General features: G+C 34.1%; 1 protein-coding gene across 1 annotated transcript; it reads right to left on the bottom strand.

Moving 5' to 3' along the window:
• Nucleotides 1-4,967: 4,967 nt before the first annotated feature.
• On the bottom strand, nucleotides 4,968-5,483 carry LOC148170601 (BTB/POZ domain-containing protein 9-like). Its single transcript, XM_088042179.1, has 2 exons — nucleotides 5,331-5,483; nucleotides 4,968-5,285 (listed from the first exon to the last, which is right to left on the bottom strand). Exons 1-2 carry the CDS (start codon nucleotides 5,481-5,483, stop codon nucleotides 4,968-4,970), a joined length of 471 nt encoding a protein of 156 aa, XP_087898305.1.
• Nucleotides 5,484-20,679: the final 15,196 nt, after the last annotated feature.

Below are 20,679 nucleotides of genomic sequence, written 5' to 3' on the forward strand. Positions count from 1 at the left end.
GTTTAAAAATTGAAATATACTGTATGTCCCCGGATTGAGTTCACAAGAGGGAAAAAAGTTTATTTTCCATTTTACAAAAAAATGACAAAGGAATAACATTTTTTGCTTAATTCAAAACAAATAAATCTGCAATTAAAATTTCAAAATTATTAGTTTGTACTCTTAAAATTAATTTTTTCATTATTTTTTTTATTAAATTTTGTAATCGTATTTAAATAATAGCAGGCTGTGGATTCACAATATCAAATAGTGCGTTAAAGATTAAAGAAAAAATTACCCAATAATGCGTAAGTATTAAAAAATTGGAAAAAAATGCAATTGCTTCCTTAACAATAATTGAGAAAATTCGAAAGAGTCATTTAAAGAATTACGAGTTAGAATTGAACTATGAGCTAAAACAGGTAATGAGTCAATCAAATAGTAGAAATTGGTTTGAGTTACGGAACAAATTTCATTCCTTTGACATTTTTTGCAAAATTAAAAATAAAAAAGTTCTTCGTCATTTTTTGTTTTTTTCGATTTTAAGAACATAGCTTCATAATATTAAAGTTTTAACTGAAGATTTATTTATTTTACATTAAGCAAAAAATATTATTCCTTTGTCATTTTTTTGTAAAATGAAAAATGACGTTTTTTTTTCCTCTTGTGAACTCAATCCGGGGACCTACTGTATATTAACTTCGTTATTTTTTAACCGATTTCGTTCGTTTTAATAGCGTTTGAAAAAGAAAAAAAATCTCTAAACCACTTTTTGATCAAAATTTTGATAGATAGTAAGAGTGTTTTTATACAAGAGCTTACACTGGATTCTAGGCATAAATCGGCTGTCCCAAGCAAAAACACAGTACCTGCTTTAAAAAAAAAATCAATGGACCTAAATTTAAGTTATTTAAAAAGCTTTCACAAATGATTTGAACTCTATTTTTGTCTTTTATATGAAGATTTGGTATTTCGAAGCAAAAGCTTGGTCCCTTGAGAATCACTCACTAAATCGAAGTTTTTCAATGCATTCAATCGTCTTTTTCTCTTTGTTTGCCTTGTTTGTAGATTTTATAATTTAATAAGGTATCGTCTGAGTTTGACACGCGCATCATATGCATGTAAACATATTACACTATGTTAATGTGTGTAGGCTAAATGACGTTGAAATATATTTTTCATACAAATAAATACATACAGGGTATTTGGGGTTTTCGCTGACAAACTTTAACCGAGTGTGTATGTTCATATACTGATCAAAAAATCAGACCCAGAGAGCAAGGAAAGAGGCCGACATCAATATAGGCTGCGAATTCAAAAACCAAATTAGTCTAAGCTTACCATTAGGTAAGTATTCGAACAAGGACGAAAAGCGATCGTGATTGGCTCCCGTTTTTTCGTCTTAACTTGATTAATTTTTCCCTAAAGTTTTTTTGTTTTCAAATTTTGGTTTTGACCGAATGTCTGCTTATGTCTGTTTTCTTTGGGTCACGAGTTCTGGGACGGTAAATTTTTAGAAAGAAAGCCAAATTGCTACTATATTAACAATAAATTAGATAAAGATAAATTGACTTTTGTAAAATTTTGTAACACAGTGGAATCGATAAGAAATTGTAGACACGATTGATCGCGATGTGGTCAGTGGTTCGAATATGACCAATGAACAAACATGAAATTTTGAACGCAGTTTTTACGGGATGCATTTGCCAGCCCAGCAAAAAGGCAAGATCTTAGACTTTTCAATGAAGCTTTTGATCATTTTTCAAAAGTATCTCAGAATACTGGATCTGATGGAACAAAACAGACTTCAGATTTGGAATCACGAAGCCATTGTTGACTGGTGCTATAATAATGTAAGCAATACAAAAATATTTTTTTTTTATTAAAAAATTATTTATTTATCTGAAGAACACTCAAAATGAAAGCAGTAGAAATTAGGCTGAAAAATCAAATTGAATAAGTAATTTCTGTTTTTTCAATTTTATGTCCACTTACATTTCCATTTTGACTGGCTGTTCCAATAATGCGAACGAAAATGACAGGTCTCTCCGAAAATGTGAGATGTTGCCAGGAAGAACAGAAGCTATAAGTCTTATCAACGGCAATTTGAAAGTGGGTTTTGTTTAAAGACGTTTCGATCCGATATTTGTATTTTCGATCTAACAGTAACTTGACTGAAGAAATTAAGTATGGCTGGGCTAAAAAGTGTACTTTAGATGAATTTGCAATCAGAGGTGGATTTAGTGACTTTTTCACATCAAGTTTTTGTTTAAAACAATGAAAATTTACAGTATAGAGAAAATCTATATCAGAGCTCATTATTATCGGTCCATTCATTAAAAGCTTAAGTTGGCAGCAGCGATTTTTATCGGTAATAGTTGACAGCAATAGCGTTTGACCTTCACGCAACTGTGGCATGCGTAGAAGCTAATCGTCTTGTGCAAGATAACCAAAACTTGTTAAATCTCTACAGAAATCATTTTTTTTACAAATTTTTACTTAATCATTAATTAATACACTCAACTTCGACAACGTATTAACCTCAAAAATCGCTACATTCAATTTTTCCCTAATTTTCTACCTAAAGAATTGAAAGCTTGATTTACACCCAAGAATTATCGAAAATTCACATAGAAGAATGCATAGCATTGAGCTGCACAAAAAATAAAGCAAACAGACAATTTTGATTGAAGACGTACTATTTTCTCTTGTGATTTGGACTTTACGTTGGCAGTCAAAAGTCAAAAATAGCTACTTCTCCAATTTTCACTGTCTTCACTGTCTTAAAATTTTATTGATACAGATTAAAATGGCCAAAAATTGTAGGGTTCTAACAAAAAATGATACAAAATTCTGGCTCGTCTTCAAATTAAAAATATCTAAACTTTAGCTTTTTTTTGCGCAATTTGTAGTTGTGTACTTTGACACATTTAAAAAATAGGTAAAGTAAAGCAACATTTTTAAATTTCATCTCCATAACATTATAATTACGAAAATGGAAGGACATTCATTTACAATTTTAAAAAAATTTGCATTCTCCCAAGAATTCGTTTTTGAGTAGAAGGATTTGTTGAAACTCTGATACCTGTTTTGTTGTGGATACAAAATTGGCAACGAAAGCTATAAAAGTGTATTTTGGGTTGCGATTTAAATTCGGTAAAGCTCATTATCACTCGTGGACCATAGCTCTAGAAGTTGACGCAAAAATTTGTTTTTTATCATAGATAGATTTGGCATCCGTACGCCTTGAAAATGAAATTTATAGCAAATTGTGAGGGTTTGTGAAATCAAGCACTAATTTAATTGTTTTTCAATATGAATGTTAAAAATATCTGTTTTCATTTTAGATTTAATGCAAATTGTATTCAAAGTCTGAGGAAAAAATGCTGTTTTATCAAGTTAATTTCCAATTTCATTACTTAAAAAACAACTACGTTTACACCCATCTGTCAACATCTTGAGTCACAATTGTCATCTATTCTTTGGTTCGCTTTAGATTGTGACAAAAGTCTTACTTGGTGAAATTGTCGCTTTATGGATGTTAATTAACGATCTCGTGTCCAAAAAGTGCAACATGCCCGATATAATCAAAATTGACCTTTCATACGAGTGAATGAAGTGATTTGTGAAAATTTGGTGTAAACGTAGATTGCCACTGCGCCGTCAAATTTTGAAAACTAACAGCGTTTTTTGGCAAATTTTAAACACACTTTGCAGTAGTTTCAAAATAAAAACTCAAATATTTGTATGACAGTTATGTTGAAAAAAATTAAATTTGCGAATATTTCCGCAAAAATTTATAAATCGCAAAAATATAGTTTTTAGAGTAGCCAAACGAACCGTGATAAAAAAACAAATTTTTGAGTCAGCTTCTAGAGCTTTGTCAACTATTAGGGTATGAAAATTTTCAAAATTTTATCTTTAAAATTAAAGACAATTTTGGGGGTGAACGCGTGTGTTGCCAAATTCTGTACAACTTCTAGAAAATGTACAGAAATGTACAAAAAAATGTCGAAAAAACAAAGAGATAATGCCAAACGTAAAAAAAAGTTTGATCATTAACTTGGAACTTTTTCTTAGAAAGTTTTTACAAGCTGCTAGACGTCAACCGATCTCAACCTGCCTCTGTTCACAACAAAAAAACCTACCTAATTGTATCACTATACAACCTTCTCCAATTCCGTGCCAACTAAAACCAATTTCTGGATTCCCGTTCAAAATATCATTGGCACAAATCCTACAAGCTCATTAAAAATAATTTGTCACAGAAGCACTCACCCCTCAATGCCCATAGCTCCATTCTGCAGGGTGGCAACGTTGATATTAGGTCGAATAATTCCATTGATGACCATGGGAATGTCTTTAATGAAGAACGCTTCAAAAGAAAGTACCACGATAGCCTGCAGATAAATGAACTAGTCTGAGAAAGACACCGAAGTCTTACCTTTCCTACAGAGCTCTTGGTCCCAACAATTTTGATGTATTGAGCCACTTCTGTGTCAAAATATAAACATTGCAAAGAACGACATGGGAAGAAATCGTTGTCGACAACTTTGGTCCATCGTTGACCATCAGAAGATACTTCAATATAATAAGAATAGAAACTGGAAGTTTTCTTTAAAAAATACATAATATTTTTTTGATTTCTTTACCGCTTGTCTTTTTCAAAAAGTCTCATTTTAATGTGATTCAGACAGTACACTTGATCAAGTTTAACAATGATACTGGCGTGTTCTTTTATAACGTGGTAAGCACAATGGCCTTGAACGACTCTTCCAGTTAACAAGTAGTCAGTCTTCATTCCAGCAAGAACTTGAGCTCCACGGTTTGACGATGCAACGTTTTCATCCATCACTTTTTTGAAAGAGATATCTGTGTAGCTTTTTGTGGTTTTGGATTCCACTCTCTGACACCTTTTTTGTGTGTCAACAGAAAAGTTCTTGTCGGACAATTTTAACGACTTCAAGTCTTCCGCAAGATCTGTCTTCTTAGTAGTCATTGCAAGAGAACGTCCTCCTAGCAAGAACCATTAGTACAGACAATTTACCCCAACAACCCTCACCGGAAGAGTGACAAGGAGCATCTTTTAAATGAGAAAGAGCGCTTAATAATTTCGTTTCTTCGAAGAGTTTCGAAGGCCAAACGGTCTTCAAAATGTCGATTTCGCTCAAGGCGGTCAGTTTGATACAGTTTTTGACCAAATTGTCGTTATCCGTGTTGGCTTTACACCAACGCTGGACTAGCTTGAAAACTTCAATTGGAGGCAAAGGAAAAACATCGCGTTTTACCAAAGCGACGATGGAGTCCTACAAAAATACAATCAAAATTGATAAGATTTCTTGCAATTTTACTTGTGACAACGAGCAAAGAGAATCATTCTTGAGAATGTCCGCGATGTTTCGGTCCATGAAAGTAAGACAGTTTCTTTTTAGTTCTTGCAGATTATGCAGGATAGAAGTGTTTAGGGTTTGGCACACGTTCACATTGTTTAGAAAACTCTGCATTTCGTCGCTCATGCACTTTTCTAGAGCCTTCAGGGAAAACTTGTGGGCCAGATTTAAAATATCAGTCACCGTTTCTCTATCAGATGGAACAGACACAGTTCCTACAAACAAAATCAGATTTTCGAGCGCGAGAAACCGTTTTTACCCAAGTAAATGTACTTCAGGACCTCCTCAAAGGCACGTAAGGGAAAATCGATTTTAATTTCTTTAACGTCTGATAGGATGGCATCGAAATAATCGCTCCGACTTGCAAGGATTACCTAAAGAAAAATTAATTGACGCAAAAAGATCAAAATTTTGAATTTTAGTTTTTGGACTCACTTTATGGGCGCAGATTTTGGTGTCACCAAGAAGGAATTCGATGTCGGAAAATCGCTTGTTCATGACAAACTGAGGCATGTTTTTGTCTAAAGTGCCCCAAGTGGAAACTGATCTGATTTCGGTGGTCAACGCTTCTTGAGCCATTATTTCAGGATTTTAATGTGAAAAAGTGAGTGGTTTACTTGAAAAACTAAAAACGACTATTGATGAAAATGTTTGTCGTGATAACAATCGATAAGATGATAAGAAATCGTAGATAAAATTTAACGGGATTATTGATCACTGCACTGTTTTATTTTCTTTAAAGCATTTTTAAGTGAGTTTAATTTTTATAAAAGGAATGGTACAAATAAAATTGTTTGATTTCCAAAAATTGTCCTTTTTGAAAGTTTGACCCAATTGAAAAACAAATAGATTTTAATTTTAGATTTTAATTTTAAGTCTATACTACTAAAATTAAAAAAAAAATCAGATTTTACGACTATAATCTGGGTGTTGGTGAAGTTTAAACTTTTCACTGCTAATATCTACAGAGTGTTCCAGAACTCGCGCCCCAGAGAGGCAACAATTCTGAATAAAAGTTTCAAAACAAAAATTTTTTAAGACTAAAAAATAGTCGGAGTTGGACGAAAAAACGGTAGCCAATTCCGGAGCTGAACAGAATTTGAAAATCGGTATGTATGGACACATACTATCTTCCAATGGTCAGATGAACATAATACTCTCGTTATCTAGGAAATTGGGTTAGCTTTTCACTCCACTTCTAGAATAAGCTTTCGGGATTGGTTGTTAGTTTTTTATCCTGTCTCGAACACTATTAAACATAATCAATTTTTGTTTTGAAATTTACCGTCTGTATTGCTCTCTGAACAGCGATTTCTGGGAGACCTTGTATATCTTCACTAGTTATCTGCCCAAATCTTAAGTTTTTCATAGCAACAAAAAAAGCAAAAATACTGTTTGTGTGAGCCACAAAATTTTTTTATGGAGCAGGCTTTGACTTGAATGAGGCATGTCCATGTTAGGTTCATTCTACTTTGAGCGGTAAATTCAAATACATGCACACATCTAATTAGGTATTTGATCGAGGTGAAATTGTTTTCTTGCAGTGCCGCAGAGATTAGGTTAATCCGTGTCTGTATCATCATGTGTAACGTTTATTTTAGTAAATAAAACAAGAGATTTAGGTTTTATGTTGTACGGCACAGATTTTATTAAACAAGGTGTGAAATATGGCCACCATCTTCATCTCTACACAAAGACACTCTTCTTTTAAGGGAAACACCTTAGAAAGTCATACAAACACCAGCAATTATAATGTATCTAAAAAGATGTATATTAGCGATATTACACTATTGTAATGACTTCGGTTAGGTTGACATGCCGGTTATAGTGACGCCATTTTCAGCTAATCGCACTTGTTATTGTGACTAGTTTCTCTTTTTCCCTCATACACCTTGTTCCAACGCCTGCAGTTACATCTTACGCTGCAGCCTAGTTTTAATCTTAATAAAAAAAAATGGTTCAACATAGAAAAGCATTTTCAATTAAAGAAAAAGCTGCAATAATTTGCAGACAAAAATTACAGAATTTTTTACAAATTAACTTTTTTATGAAATCTTGATGATTTTCGATGTCCTGAAATAGGTATATTTTACGTTTTATATTGTTATAAATTTTTTGTTACGAATATGTGTTTTTTAACTTTTATAAATTAGTTTTCGTTGTCAAAGGTCTTCTTGAAATACATTTTATGTTTTATTTTGTTGTTTATTTTTTGAGAGTGATAAAAATTTTATTACATTAACAAATTAGGTTTTTTTGACCATTAGTTTACAAGTTTGCTTTTTATGACGTCCGCTTAATGTGACCAATGTGACCATATTTTCATTCCTCTTCGCCGTCGTTATAACTGGATTCTACTGTATTTCTTCTTCAGATAAATGTTTTATTAAGAAATATTATTTATTCCAAAATATGTGGCTGTCCAGTTTCATAAAAAAAAGAACATATAACGCGTATTTTCACAACTAAAGCTCGTCGGAAGACAAGGATAGTTTGACAAGTTTTTATTGTACTCCAAATTTGATTCATATTTTTTAAAGAACGATGAAAATTTGCTCTGATTTACCATTGTGAAAGAATTTAAGATGACCGATTTTTTCACTTTATCTGATTTTTTTGCTATGAGCATTCTGAAGGCAATAAATAAGTAATAAGTACATAAAATGTTAGCAGAGAAAAGCGCAAAAAACAGTATTGTATTGTACACTACACTGCTGATTAAATAAGCTCTAAATGACGCTAAAATATTAATGTTTTTGTAGTCATTATTTAGATAACAATAGTATATTAAGTATTAAGAACAGTAAGAACACTTCAAAGTTGTTTGAAGGAGGAGCGCAGCGACGACTCCAATTATTGTCCGAAATCGGTATAGTTCTTAAGGTTCGTGATGCTTATAATATTTTTTACACGATAGACAAATTTCGATTATTTTTATAAAACTAAAATGATAAAATAATTGATATTAATTGTTCTTCAATAATTTCTGACAACTCAAAATTTCGGTATGAGAATGTATATCCTTTTTTTAAAGGACTATTTTAGAACGGTAAGTAAATTTTGTACTTACCGGTTTGTTTATCTTAGTAACCAGTAAACTCAACTTACTGTTCCAACAGCAAGCGCGGTAACTAAGCAAAATTGTTCTATCGTGCAAAAAATGTTTTTCTTATTAAAAAAAACATTAACCTTAAAGAATTCAGAAAACTGCAACTGCAACGAAATTTTGAGTCCGGCTTTAAGCAGGTTTTACTGTATTTGTCAAAAATGGCAGGTATAAAGTCATAATAGGGTTTAAAAAACAGTTACAGTAATCTGTTTCTAACGGTTATGGCTGCATGATAAAAAAGCAGATGTAGGCAAGAAGGTAGTATTTTTTGTCTAAAAAAAAAATATTTGTCATAGTGACCTGTCGGGAAGATGGATGCAACCTGCAATAATAGTATCTACATGAACATCTCGGTTTTGAAAGTGTTTAGAAAAACTTGTAGCCTTAGATTTCATCGGAATGGTTCCACTTTATGGCCTCAAAAGTATACAATAAAGTAGTCTTTATAAAGCAGTCGGATATAAACATTTTTATTAAATACTATAATACATGTTATAAATTTTTTATCATTTTTGTAAGAATTGGAAAATTTCAGTATAACCTGCATGTTTGGCAACATCCAAGGCGGTCTTGTTTAGACTATCCCTAATATATTATTTACATCTGCTCCTCCCCGAACCAAACTGATTACCATTTTTTTAAATCCTTTTTGTGTCGCAAAATGCAGAGCTGTCATTCCAGAAGCATCTGTTTCATCAATAATTTTTGGATAATTTTGCACCAAGTAATCAACGGTGTCTTCACATCTTCCGGTCACCGCATAGAAAAGACAGGTTTCCTGTTTACAATCTTTAGCTTTGATGTCTCCTCCTACTGAAATAAGATGTTCAATGATTTGATTGTGGCCACCTAAAGCTGCACTATGCACAGGTGTAAATTCTTGAGAACATCGAGCCCTAGGATCAGCCCCATGTTTAGTTAAGAATTTTACCACATCTAAGTGACCTTTGAAAGCGGCTCGATGAAGAGGTATTAATCCCACGTCGTCGATGGCGGTATCTTGTCCTTTGCCTGATAATTCTTTTACAACAAGAACATTACCACCTTGACAAGCGAGATGAAGAGGAACACGACCAATGTAATTTTTTGCTGCAGTGTCAGCATTGTTGGCGAGAAGAAACTTAACGATTTCCAGATGACCTTTAAGGGCAGCTACATGTAGAATCGTTTCTTTATATACATTTGTGTCCTTAATCTTGCCCCCATTGGCTAAAAGTGTTTTGATTTTGTCAAGATCACCGTTTGTGGTGGCGTCAAAAAGTTCGTTCTGTTTCCTTGTTCTAAAAAAACATTTTATTGAAAGAACAAAAAAAAGCCATACATACCTTGGAAATTTGACCTGTTCATCTGCGGTTAAAATATCAACGATGGAGTTAAATCCGCGCTCTTTAGCGTGTTCTTTGGCAGTTTTCTCGTCTTCATCTTTAGCGAAAACATCCAAATTTTGATTTAGAAGATATTTCACCAAATTTTCATGACCACCGCCAGCAGATAAGTGTAATGCTGTCCTCTTATATCTATCTGTCGCTTCAATGTCAATACCTTTTCCAATCAAAAATTCTACAGTTTCAATTTGTCCCTATTCAGCTGCTAGATGTAAAGAGCTTTTCCAATCCATATTATAAGAGTTAATATCTGCACCTTTGTCTAAAAGATATCTGACAATTTCCGTCTGGCCATTACACGCTGCTCTTTGTAATGCTGTTCTAAAATCATTGTCTCGAACTTCAATGTTTATTTCTTTTTCCACCAACAGTTGAACGATTTTTATGTGACCCCTTCTTGCAGCAAGATGCAGTGCAGTTCTTCCAACAATATCTTTAGCTTCAATATCTACGTCGTTGTCTAAAAGAACTTCAACAATATCGGTGTGACCCTAAATCGCAGACTTATGTAGAGGTGTTTGTCTTTGTGAGTCACAACTAGTAAGACTTGCCCCAGCTTTAATAAGCAGCAAAGCTATAGATTTTTTATTCGCCCCAAGAGCAAAATTAAGGAGCGAATTGTTTTCCCATTGGTCTTCTAAAAATTTTAGAGTGTGGTTCTCCAAGATTAGTTTGAGAAGATTTTCGTAAGGAGTAACGACGCTGTAGTACGACAGCGTAAACAACGGTATCGTTTTAAGGTAATCCCATTTCAATTCATATTTCTTTGACATTTGCTCGAGAGAATTAAGACACAAAGAGGCACTTGCATACTCAAAAGAGTTCCAGCCAAACAAAGCATCTTTCACCTGAGGATCTGCTTTACAATTCAATAACTCCAGTAGAATTTCGTTCCGCTTTGTGGAATCTTCCTTGAAGTAACTTTTTCCCAACTGTTCCTCGTCCAGCAAACGATGGCTTTGCCCAAGAGATGCAGCTAAATGAAGAGGCGTTCTTCCGCCATTATCTCTGTCTTCCACCTTTTTAATCAATTGCATTACTCTATTGGCATTTTGTTCAAGAACCGCGATATGGAGAGGATTGTTTTCGGCCGTTTTTGCATCAAAAAATCTTCGAATTTTTTCATACTCTTCTTTAAAGATGCAACATTTTTCATCGCGTTGTAATTCAGAGAAATTTTCTATGAACCATGACGCAGCAAAATACTCCGCAAAAGTTCGGTGATCAAAACTGAAAGTGTTGTACTCATTTAACTGAATAAATCTTAGAACATCGCCGTTCTCTTTAATATATTTCACAAAGTTCTTGTCTATATTAATCTTGAGCTTGACGAAAAGAGTTGGCTCTAAGCATATTTGCAGAGCGGCAGCTTGGTAACCATTAATGAGATAGTTCTTGAGACCACCAGTTAATAGGGTAACATCCGTCGGATTTTTCAACTTAGCCATATTATGTTTAAGTTGGCCGTCCACAAAAGTCGAGTACATGTGGTTTAAAGTAACTGCTTTTTCCAAGTTTGAAATTTCTTTGATTTTACTGAAGTTTTCAGTAAGAATATATAGAATTAAAGGTAATTTAAGAATATCATCTGTCTTTCTATTAACCCCAAATAATTTTTCGCTAATTTTTTGTATATAAGATTCTTGGACATTAGCCTTTCGAAGTCTTTGTTCGATGTAATTTTGTTGGCTTTCGACACTTATATCTTTCACCGAGTACGCATAAAACATCTTAATTCGACCGTCGATGAATTCAGGCAAGTTTTGTTCCCCAGAAATCCATATTTTATACCCTTCTTCGGCTATTTTTTGAATAATATTCAAAGTTTTGACCATAGCACTATCAGGTAGTTCATTCAAAGCGTCAAACAAAAAGAGGATTTTCTTTTCATCCAGAAAATATTTACAAAATCTTTGGTCACGTTCTTCTTTCGATTTAGTAGTATTCACAAGATCTCGTAAAATTTCATCAATATTCTTCTTGGTGAACACTGAGTTCATTTGTTGCAACGGTACTCTTATGACCCAGTAATTATTAGGACACTTCCTGACTAAATCCTTCATAAGAGTAGTTTTTCCAACACCGGTGCCACCGCTAATGATATTGAAGTTATTATTAAAGATGGCAGCTGTTTTTGTGTCAATTTTTTTTCGCACCCATTCCAAAGTACCGGTTGATAGGTTTTTTAATTTTAGATGATAACAGTCTTCTGCTTCCACTGCTTCTTCGTCTGTTAAAACAATGTTGAGAACATCAAAGTCAAAACCTTTTTTTTCTAAAAGTTTGCGGATTGTTTTAGACTGTCCTTCACAGTGCACAGTTATTAGGCCTTCTGTACAAATACTTTTTAAATGCTCAAGATTAACAGCAGATGGTACCAATGTTCTTTCAATGAAAAATTCAGGAACATGTTCGTATTCTTTTCATATTAACAATACATTTTCTTTAAGAAAGTAGAAAATATCGCTTGCTGTTAACAGTTGATCTACATTATGAATAGATTGAAGATACTCAATGGATTTTGCCTTCCTGCCTTGGAAGGAAATTTGAAATTTTGTGATTACTTTTTGATAAACCTTGCTGTCCATTCTTATTCTTAGGTCTTTTAAAGTTTGAAACACATCCCATTTTTGAAATAAGTTATCTGGAACTTGTTTTCCTACCAGTACCACATTTAGTTTTTGGTACTCAAATGTTTTCAGTAATTCAACAACTCTAAAAATTGCATTTTTGTTTTGTTCATTAACTTCCAAAAATAACGGCCTATCCTTCACCACAGAAATGTGAAGAGGATGTAATTTCTCTTTTAACTCTTGGTTCTTCTTTAAAAGTTTTAATTCACGGGCATCTTTCGTGCTTTGTTTGTTGGTGTTGTTGATGATATATTTGAAGTGTTCTTCAACAAACTTCCTAGGAACTTCTGGAAGTAACGTTAAGTCAAACGATTGAAGGGCATCAGCCATTAACTGACTTCTTTCTTCATTTTCACATGTAATTTGAGGAGTTATAAAATAATAAGGAATTGCAAATTTGATAAGGTTTAACAAAACCGCATTTCGCGAAATGTTTCTATCGTCGTAGTGATTGTTGCGTAATTGTTGAAAAAAGTGAATATAAGAAACTGCTGCCTGTTCTTCGGCATTGAATGTTTGTGAAAACGTTTTGATAATTTCATCGTACATCTCTTTGGCACTCATTTGTCCACACATGAGAAAGAAGTTTTTGCAAAACTTTTCAGAACCTCGATCTTTGAACTGGTAAATGTTTCTAAGATTAAATGCCTAACGGGCTGATTTCATGTTGTCATTTTGCGTTAACGCAAATGAGTGACGCAACGCAACTTTGCTACACCGATTTGCAATCCCACTGCGTCAAAATTTACAACCTAATTTCATGTTCAAAATTTGCAGTGGCGCAACGACATTGCAAATGCGGAACTTTAGCCACATCATTTTTGCGTCGGTCACGTGACATCAGTCAAATTAATTGTGCGAAGGGTTGTTTTAAAAAATAAAGGCGCTTTATTAGAATGGAAAACAAGCCGTAAGTACATTTAATAATTCAGAATATTTTCAATAATCAATATTCATAACAATATCTGGCCATTTTAGAACGAAAACCAGATCAAAAAATTTTACCAATTCCGAAATTTCGGTATTGGTGAATGAAGTGGAACGGCGGCGTAGTGTGTTATTTGGCCCCTTAAGGGGGCCCAATTTAACACAATATCATAGAGACCGGGCCTGGGACAAAGTTATTGAGGCTGTAAACGCCGTATCTCCGACAACACGGAAACTAGAGGACATCAAAAAAAAGTTTCGTGATCTGAAAACGAGAACGAAACATAAGGCAAATATGCTTAAAAGAGAAGCCAAAAAAACAGGGGGCGGCGAAAATGACGGTGTTCCCCTCAGTGCTGAAGAACTGAAAGTTATAAGTTTCATAGGTGACGACAGCATTGAGGGGATCAAAAAGGGAATCGACACCTTTCGAAAAAATAGTAAGTACTTTTCACATGATAAAATAACGATTTTAGGTAATCACTTTACAATTTTACACACAGAAGTTTGTAGCAATCAACAAATTTAAAGGTTTTATTATTCGAAAATTAATAAGTATATATTATTGTAGTCTTTAACATGCCTGGCCCATCCACGTCTGCTTCCTAAAACCCTACTAATTCTAAAGGTACGTCCATTCCTCCTTTTCCCTAATAGTTTTCAGTTACCTACATAATTAGAATTACAAAGGTTCATTAATAAGCTAATTTGTCAAATGCACTTTATTGCCTCTTGATGTTATGAAAAGGTTCTTTTTTCTTTGCTAAAAGTTAACATGTCTAAAAAATGAATCATCCTCCGGTTCATTTGAAAAGTTGATAAAGTTTTAAGCCCTAGAAAATTTTGTAGGTGGCTGCTTTATACGGGGAGTCCCAGAACTCGTGACCCAGAGAAAAAAGACTTATAGAAACAACAATTGTAAATCAAAATTTCGAAACAAAAATGTTTTAGCTTAAAAATAATCGAGATAAGACGAGAAAACGGTAGCCGGAAGCAGAACAGAACTGAAAAATCGGCAACTATGAACACGAACTATCATTCATTGGTCAGATCAACATTACACTCTCGTTGCCTAGAAAATTGGGATGGCTTTTTACTCCATATCTAGAATAAGCTTCTGGGGTTGGTTGTTAATTTTTTATCCTTTCTCGAATACTTTTAAAGTTAATCAATTTTTGTTTTGAAATTTACCATCTGTATTGCTGTCGACATCCTCCCTTGCTCTATCGGTTATGATTCTGGAATACCATGTCTAAACTATAAAGTTTCTGTTCCCTAGAAATTGAAAGTCCTCCCAGATCTCCTTCCCCCGTGATACCGTTTGTGTTTTTGCCACCTCCGTCACCCGATATTGAAACTCTTGCCACACCGTCCAATGTTCCTGTCGTTGTACCTCCACCAGAATTTTGTGATTCTCGAAAGGAACAAAAAAGGAATTTAAAATCAAGAGCTATTGAAGAAATGCGAGAATCAATCCAGTTACAGGCTCAACAGAATGGTTTGTTACAGGAATTGTTGCTTGAATTTCGTGATTTCAAACAACAATTCCTTGAAATGAAAAGGAAAGAGTTGGAAATGCAGGCGGAATATTTCGAATTTAAAAAAAGAAGAAAGAATTAGATCATGCTATATTTGTGTTTATTGTTTGTTGTACCTAAATAGTTTAATTACACGTTATGAAAATATCTGTTTCGTCATTTATTTTATCAAAACATGAATATTAAGATGTACGTTTGTCTGCTTACATGTTAAGTAGATCATAATAGTGATGATACAAATAATTCGTAATAACAGTTACTCTTTCATACTAGCATAGTTACCATCAATCCATAATATTTAATGTATTTACGAAAATGAAAGCAACTCCGAAGCCCAAAATTAAAACCAATTTGAAGATCTCCATTTATTTATATTAATTCTAACATAAAATATCTTGGAAAAATGCTATCCTAGCTGGTTTATCGCGTTTAAAACTTCTGCCAAAAATTTGAAATTTGCCGAACTGTTAAGTGGTAACATTGCCACCTTCGTACATACATGTTTCGATAAAGCGATTAACTAATTCATAATGAATGAAGACCTTACTTGGTTCATTATGAATTAGTTGTAATATATGTAAATACAAATAAAACTAGCTATTAATCATTCTATACCTGAAAAGAGCATAATTAAAAGTAATATAATATTTAGTTGATTGCACCACTTTCGTCTGCAGACCAACTCGGTTGGGATTGGCTTACTATTGGTTGATCATCTATTAGTTCGGATGAGCACTGAAAAAAATACGTAATGTGTAAAAATTTATAAAAAAAGTACCTACATAACAAAATTCTCGACACAGTTCGGGCTTCTGGGCAATTCTGGATACTTCTGACTATTCTTCAGTGTTTGGACGCCATCCTTCAAAAAATACTTATAACAAAAGATTGTCAAGTAGGTACACTTTGAATTGAAACCTAAAAGCTACTTACCAAGAAGCGATAACGCTCTGATGAATTGGTTACACTATTACAAGGTCGTGCATTTTAGGATGGCAAGAGCGATGGATGCGCAGTAAAAGCCCGATAATACTTTTTGAATGTTTGACCAATCATGGCCGGTAAATTCGAAACGTTGACTTGCGAGTGATTGCGACAACTCTCGCCATCCGAAAACGCATGAGCTGTTCTTGTTATTCGTCATTATCAGGTATAATGGTCAAAATTGAGAAAATGAGGGTCAAAATCGGGTAGTTTCGTCATTATTGAGTGAAATGTTGTCTGATGAGTTCCCTTCGATGGTGATCATAATTTGGGTGTTGTTGGTCTTGAATGGGATAGTCGTCTAGAAGAGGATGCTGCTGGAGATCTTCTATTCCAACGTTATGTGCTGTGCAGATGTTGTGCAGGACACAACACGCCACAGTAATTGCACAAACTTTTTCTGGAGTGTATGCTAATGGAGAGCCAGAACATGCCATCGACTCTTCAACACACCATTCGTTCTCTCAACAACATTTCTTGTGGAGATATGTACAGAATTGTACAATATCTCGGCTGGTGTGTTCACATTCGTCACTGGGGTCATGAGCCATGGTTCTTGTGGATATCCAGAGTCACCAACAAGCCAGCCTTCTGGAAAATTTCCTTCAGCCATGGCTTCGCGAACAGCTGAATTTCTCCAAATGAACGAGTCATGATTAGATCCAGGATACTCTGCAAACACATTGAAGATTTTTAAATTCGGTCCTACAATAAGCTGAACGTTAATAGAGTGGTATAAATGTCTGTTCAGATACTGTTCAGGTGCTGTTGAAGGCGCTTGGATTCGAATGTGAGTGCAGTCAATTGCACCCAAAACATTCGGAAAACCAGACCCGTGTCGCGTTACTCCAAATCTGTAGAACGCCTGTTTCACCGATGGATACTCTTCTGCTGCTGGAAAACGAATATAATCAGGTGAAACGGCAACCAAAGCGTTGGTAACTTCCTGAATGGCGTGAGATGTCGCAGATTGTAAAATTTGGCCACTGCTGCCGACTAACCACTGGTAGGAACCTGTGGCATAAAACTGGAGGGCCACATATAGTTTATGCATCGGTGTTAGATGCGGATAACGTCCCTTCTTGGTGTTTTTCACTAAAACCGGTGAAATAACCTCTAAAACAGAGTTAAAAACACCCCTCGTCAGTCTCGTCCGTTGAAAAAGAAGCCGTTCACTTATCTCTTCGATGTTAAACGCTTCTCTGGGCACACGTTCCTCGTCGGCATCACTATCACTAGAATTTTCGAACAAATCGAAGGCTAAGCTCGCCAAAACTTGCCGAGCACCAGCCATTTTTCGAAGTGACACTATTAAGCAAATGTTGCGCCACAGGTTGCGCCACCGGACTGACGTGGCGCTAAATTTTAATGCAATTTGCAGCAGTCTAGCGTCTTGAAATTAGGCGCAACTTTGCTGCACTAGTTTTGCGCCATCTCCATGGTTACGTCGCAACTTGCGTTACTGCAAATCGTCTTGAAATCAGCCCGTTAGTTTTAAAAGGTGTTTTTTTAAGTTCAGTATCGAAGTCTTTCACATTGTCTATTTCAGTTAAGTCAACATTACTATACAGAATGCACTTGTATGTTTCCTGCGTGAGCCATTTTTCTTCCGAGTAATTCTTTAATAAGTCGGCAATAGTCAATCCTTTCTGTTTATTATTTTGCATAGGTCCGATTTCTTCATTTCGATATTTCAATTGTATGGCAAAATTTTCTTCTATATTGTCATTTTTTGTTACTTTAACAACTAGATCATTAAATTTACGACAACTGGAAGATTTAAGTTGGAGATCGAAGGACTTGACTGTAGTATCCAAAAGCAGCTTGATAGCGAAGTAGGCGGGAACTAAGCTTTCGAACTCGTAGTTTTCATTGGTGACGTCATTTAGCATCTAAAGTAATAACGGTTAAAATTTATCAAAAAAAAAATTTTGCAAAAATTTACCGTTGATGTTGATCTATAATTTTCTAAGTCACTATTTGAAATGGTCGAAATCTAAAAAATGACTACTTTCAGAAGAAAAGAACACTAACAATAATAATTACTATTCAATAAGTTTTTGTTCTGAAGATAATGGGAAATCATTTTTAATGTAGAATAATCGCCTGATTTCGAGTCTGTATTTAGGTTTGCTTCTCAGGCCTGAATTTAAGATATTTTTTAAAAGTATTTTTTTTTGGTTCTACTGCATTTTTTTTCACTTAAAATTTTGTATATTTGACTTTTCAATAATGTATTACAATGTGTAAGTAAATAAAATTTAAAAATGAACGCTCAAAAAACGTTTTAAATAAATCTTTATCAAAACGGGTTTTGGATTCAGAATTCTTCTTTAGAAATGACTTTTCATTGCTCCAGTACAAATGAGTAAATGTAATCAAGAACATAGAACTATATAGTAGGATTACCTGTTCACCGTAAACTGAATTATTGACCTCTTTCGACATTTCATTGGAAGTGGTCTTCAGTAACCGTTCGTCTTGATAGAATTCTTCAGGAGTTTGACGTTTTTCTGTGTTTCCTAAAACAATGTTATCGATAGTTCAAAAGAATTATAAAATTTCTCACACTAACCTGTTTTATTTTTGAACCATAAAATTGTAAAAATTACAACCGTTGTGATACAGATGAAAAGAGCTACGCCCAAAACAATGTCTGCAACAAAAAAAAACCTAATTAACAAAAATAAATAATTTGTCAATTAATTGTAGCTAATTATTAAATAAATCTACACTTACAAAATCTGCAAATTTCTAAAAAAAAACAGAATAAAAGTAATCAGTTAAATAATTAACCTGTATAGTGTGAATAATTAAAAACATTTTGAAAATTACTCACAGCCTTTGGAAGTTTTGCTTGAATGTCTCCAAGCTTTTTCACATTTGGAATTCCTAATACAAATATTGTAATCCTCGCAATTTTGGTTGTCTGGAAATAATTCCTTGCAGCGTACATTGCAATTATTTCCAAACACTCCATCCTGTTTACAATGGAAAATATCTTGACTTGAATTCCCGCGAGTATGCGTATTTGCTTCGTTTAAAATGTTACATTTTATATCTCTGTCAGGTATATTTGAAGTATCATACGTCACTGAAAGAAATTAAGATTTACCAAAGTAATATGCCATCACATTATCAAAATACAGGGTGTAACCAAACTGTTTACTATTATTTTAACTGCTGACTTCTGACACTACATGTATAAATCGACTGGTACATTTCAGCTGCCGCAAACAAAAACACAGTACCTGCATTTTAATAAATTTTTCGCTGGACCTAAAAATACCTCATTTAAGTGCCTTCACAATAAATTTGATGAAAAGTTTTATTCCGTGTTACTTTACGATATTGATTTTTTAATAAAAAGCAGAAAAAAACATTTCTCTTCTTTTTTTTTCGGCCCGTAACTTTTAAACCATAAGAGATAAAGTCCGTTTATTTTAAGCTTGTCGGTCCGCTTGTAAACGAATAAACCGTGAGAGGTCCTAGCGGTTCCAAACCTTATTTCTCTCGGGGATGATAACTCGTCTGATGAGGATGATTCGGACGAAAGTGACCAATCAACGTTCCATTATTAATAATTGTTATGCAGGGTGTCCCAGAACTCATGACCCAGAGAACAAGGGGAGGTGCCAACAGCAATACACATGGTAAGTTATAAAACAAAAATTGCTTAAGTTTCATAGTATTCGAGAAAGGATAAAAAATTAGCAACCAATCCCGGAAGCTTATTATAAAGATCGAGTAAAATATCCTAGGCAACGAGAGTGCAATGTTCATCTGACCAATGAATGATAGTTTGTGTCCATAGTTACCCATTTTTCAAATTCTGTTCTGCTTCGGGATTGGCTACCGTTTTTTCCTCTTATCTCGATTATTTTTTTAGCTACAAAATTTTTGTTTCAAAATTTTGGCTCAGAATTGTTGGCTCTATAAGCCTTTTTTCTCTGGGTCACGAGTTCTGTATAATGTAAATATGCAGGGTCCGGCAACACTCTCAAAATCGTCTTTAATTTTAAAGATAAAATTTTGAAATATTGCATACGCTCATAGTTAACAAAGCACTAGAACCCAACGCAAAAATTTTCTTTTTTATCACCGATAGCTTTGGCGTCGCGACGCTTTAAAAGTGCATTTTTTAGTCTACTGTGAAGGTTTGTGAAATCAATCCCTAATTTATTATTTTTTTAATATAAAAGTGTTAAAAATATCTGTTGTCATTTTAGATTTAATGCAAATTGTATTCAAAATTTGAGGAAAAAATCCTGTTTTATCAAGTTAGTCTCCAATTTCATTACGTCAAAATTGAGATCTATGTTTACACTCATCTGTCAACATCTAGTGTCACAAATGACATCTATCCTTTGGTTCGGTTTAGATTGTACCAAAAGTCTTACTTTGTGAAATTGTCGCTTTATCGATGTTAATTAACGATTGTCCATAAAGTGTAACATTCTGTTCCAACCCGTCTTTAATATTTTGAGTACCGCTGGCTAATTGTAAACGGTTTGGGCATCGCGCATCACACAGTAGGACCTCATTGAAGGAAAAAAGGACTGTGGTTTATAAGAAATAGAGAAGTGATAAACTTAACAATAGTGGAAGGATATTCTTTTGATTTATAGCGGACCGGCAAGCTTAAAATCAACGGACTCTAGTAATGGATTTGTCAGCGCGTCAAAAAGGCAAGATATCAAATCATGACAAGCAGATGAGAGCTCTAAAATTTAA

The sequence above is a fragment of the Gnatocerus cornutus genome, chromosome 7 (assembly GCF_029298725.1).
Source record: "Gnatocerus cornutus isolate USDA-ARS CGAHR chromosome 7, icGnaCorn1.1, whole genome shotgun sequence".
NCBI lineage: Eukaryota > Metazoa > Arthropoda > Insecta > Coleoptera > Tenebrionidae > Gnatocerus > Gnatocerus cornutus.

Coding starts and splice junctions, on each gene's coding strand:
- LOC148170601 (XM_088042179.1), bottom strand. CDS start 5,483: ATGCAGAGTTTTCTAAACAATGTGAACGTGTGCCAAACCCTAAACACT. Junction 5,286..5,330: donor CTCTTTGCTCGTTGTCACAA/GTAAAATTGCAA, acceptor GTATTTTTGTAG/GACTCCATCGTCGCTTTGGT.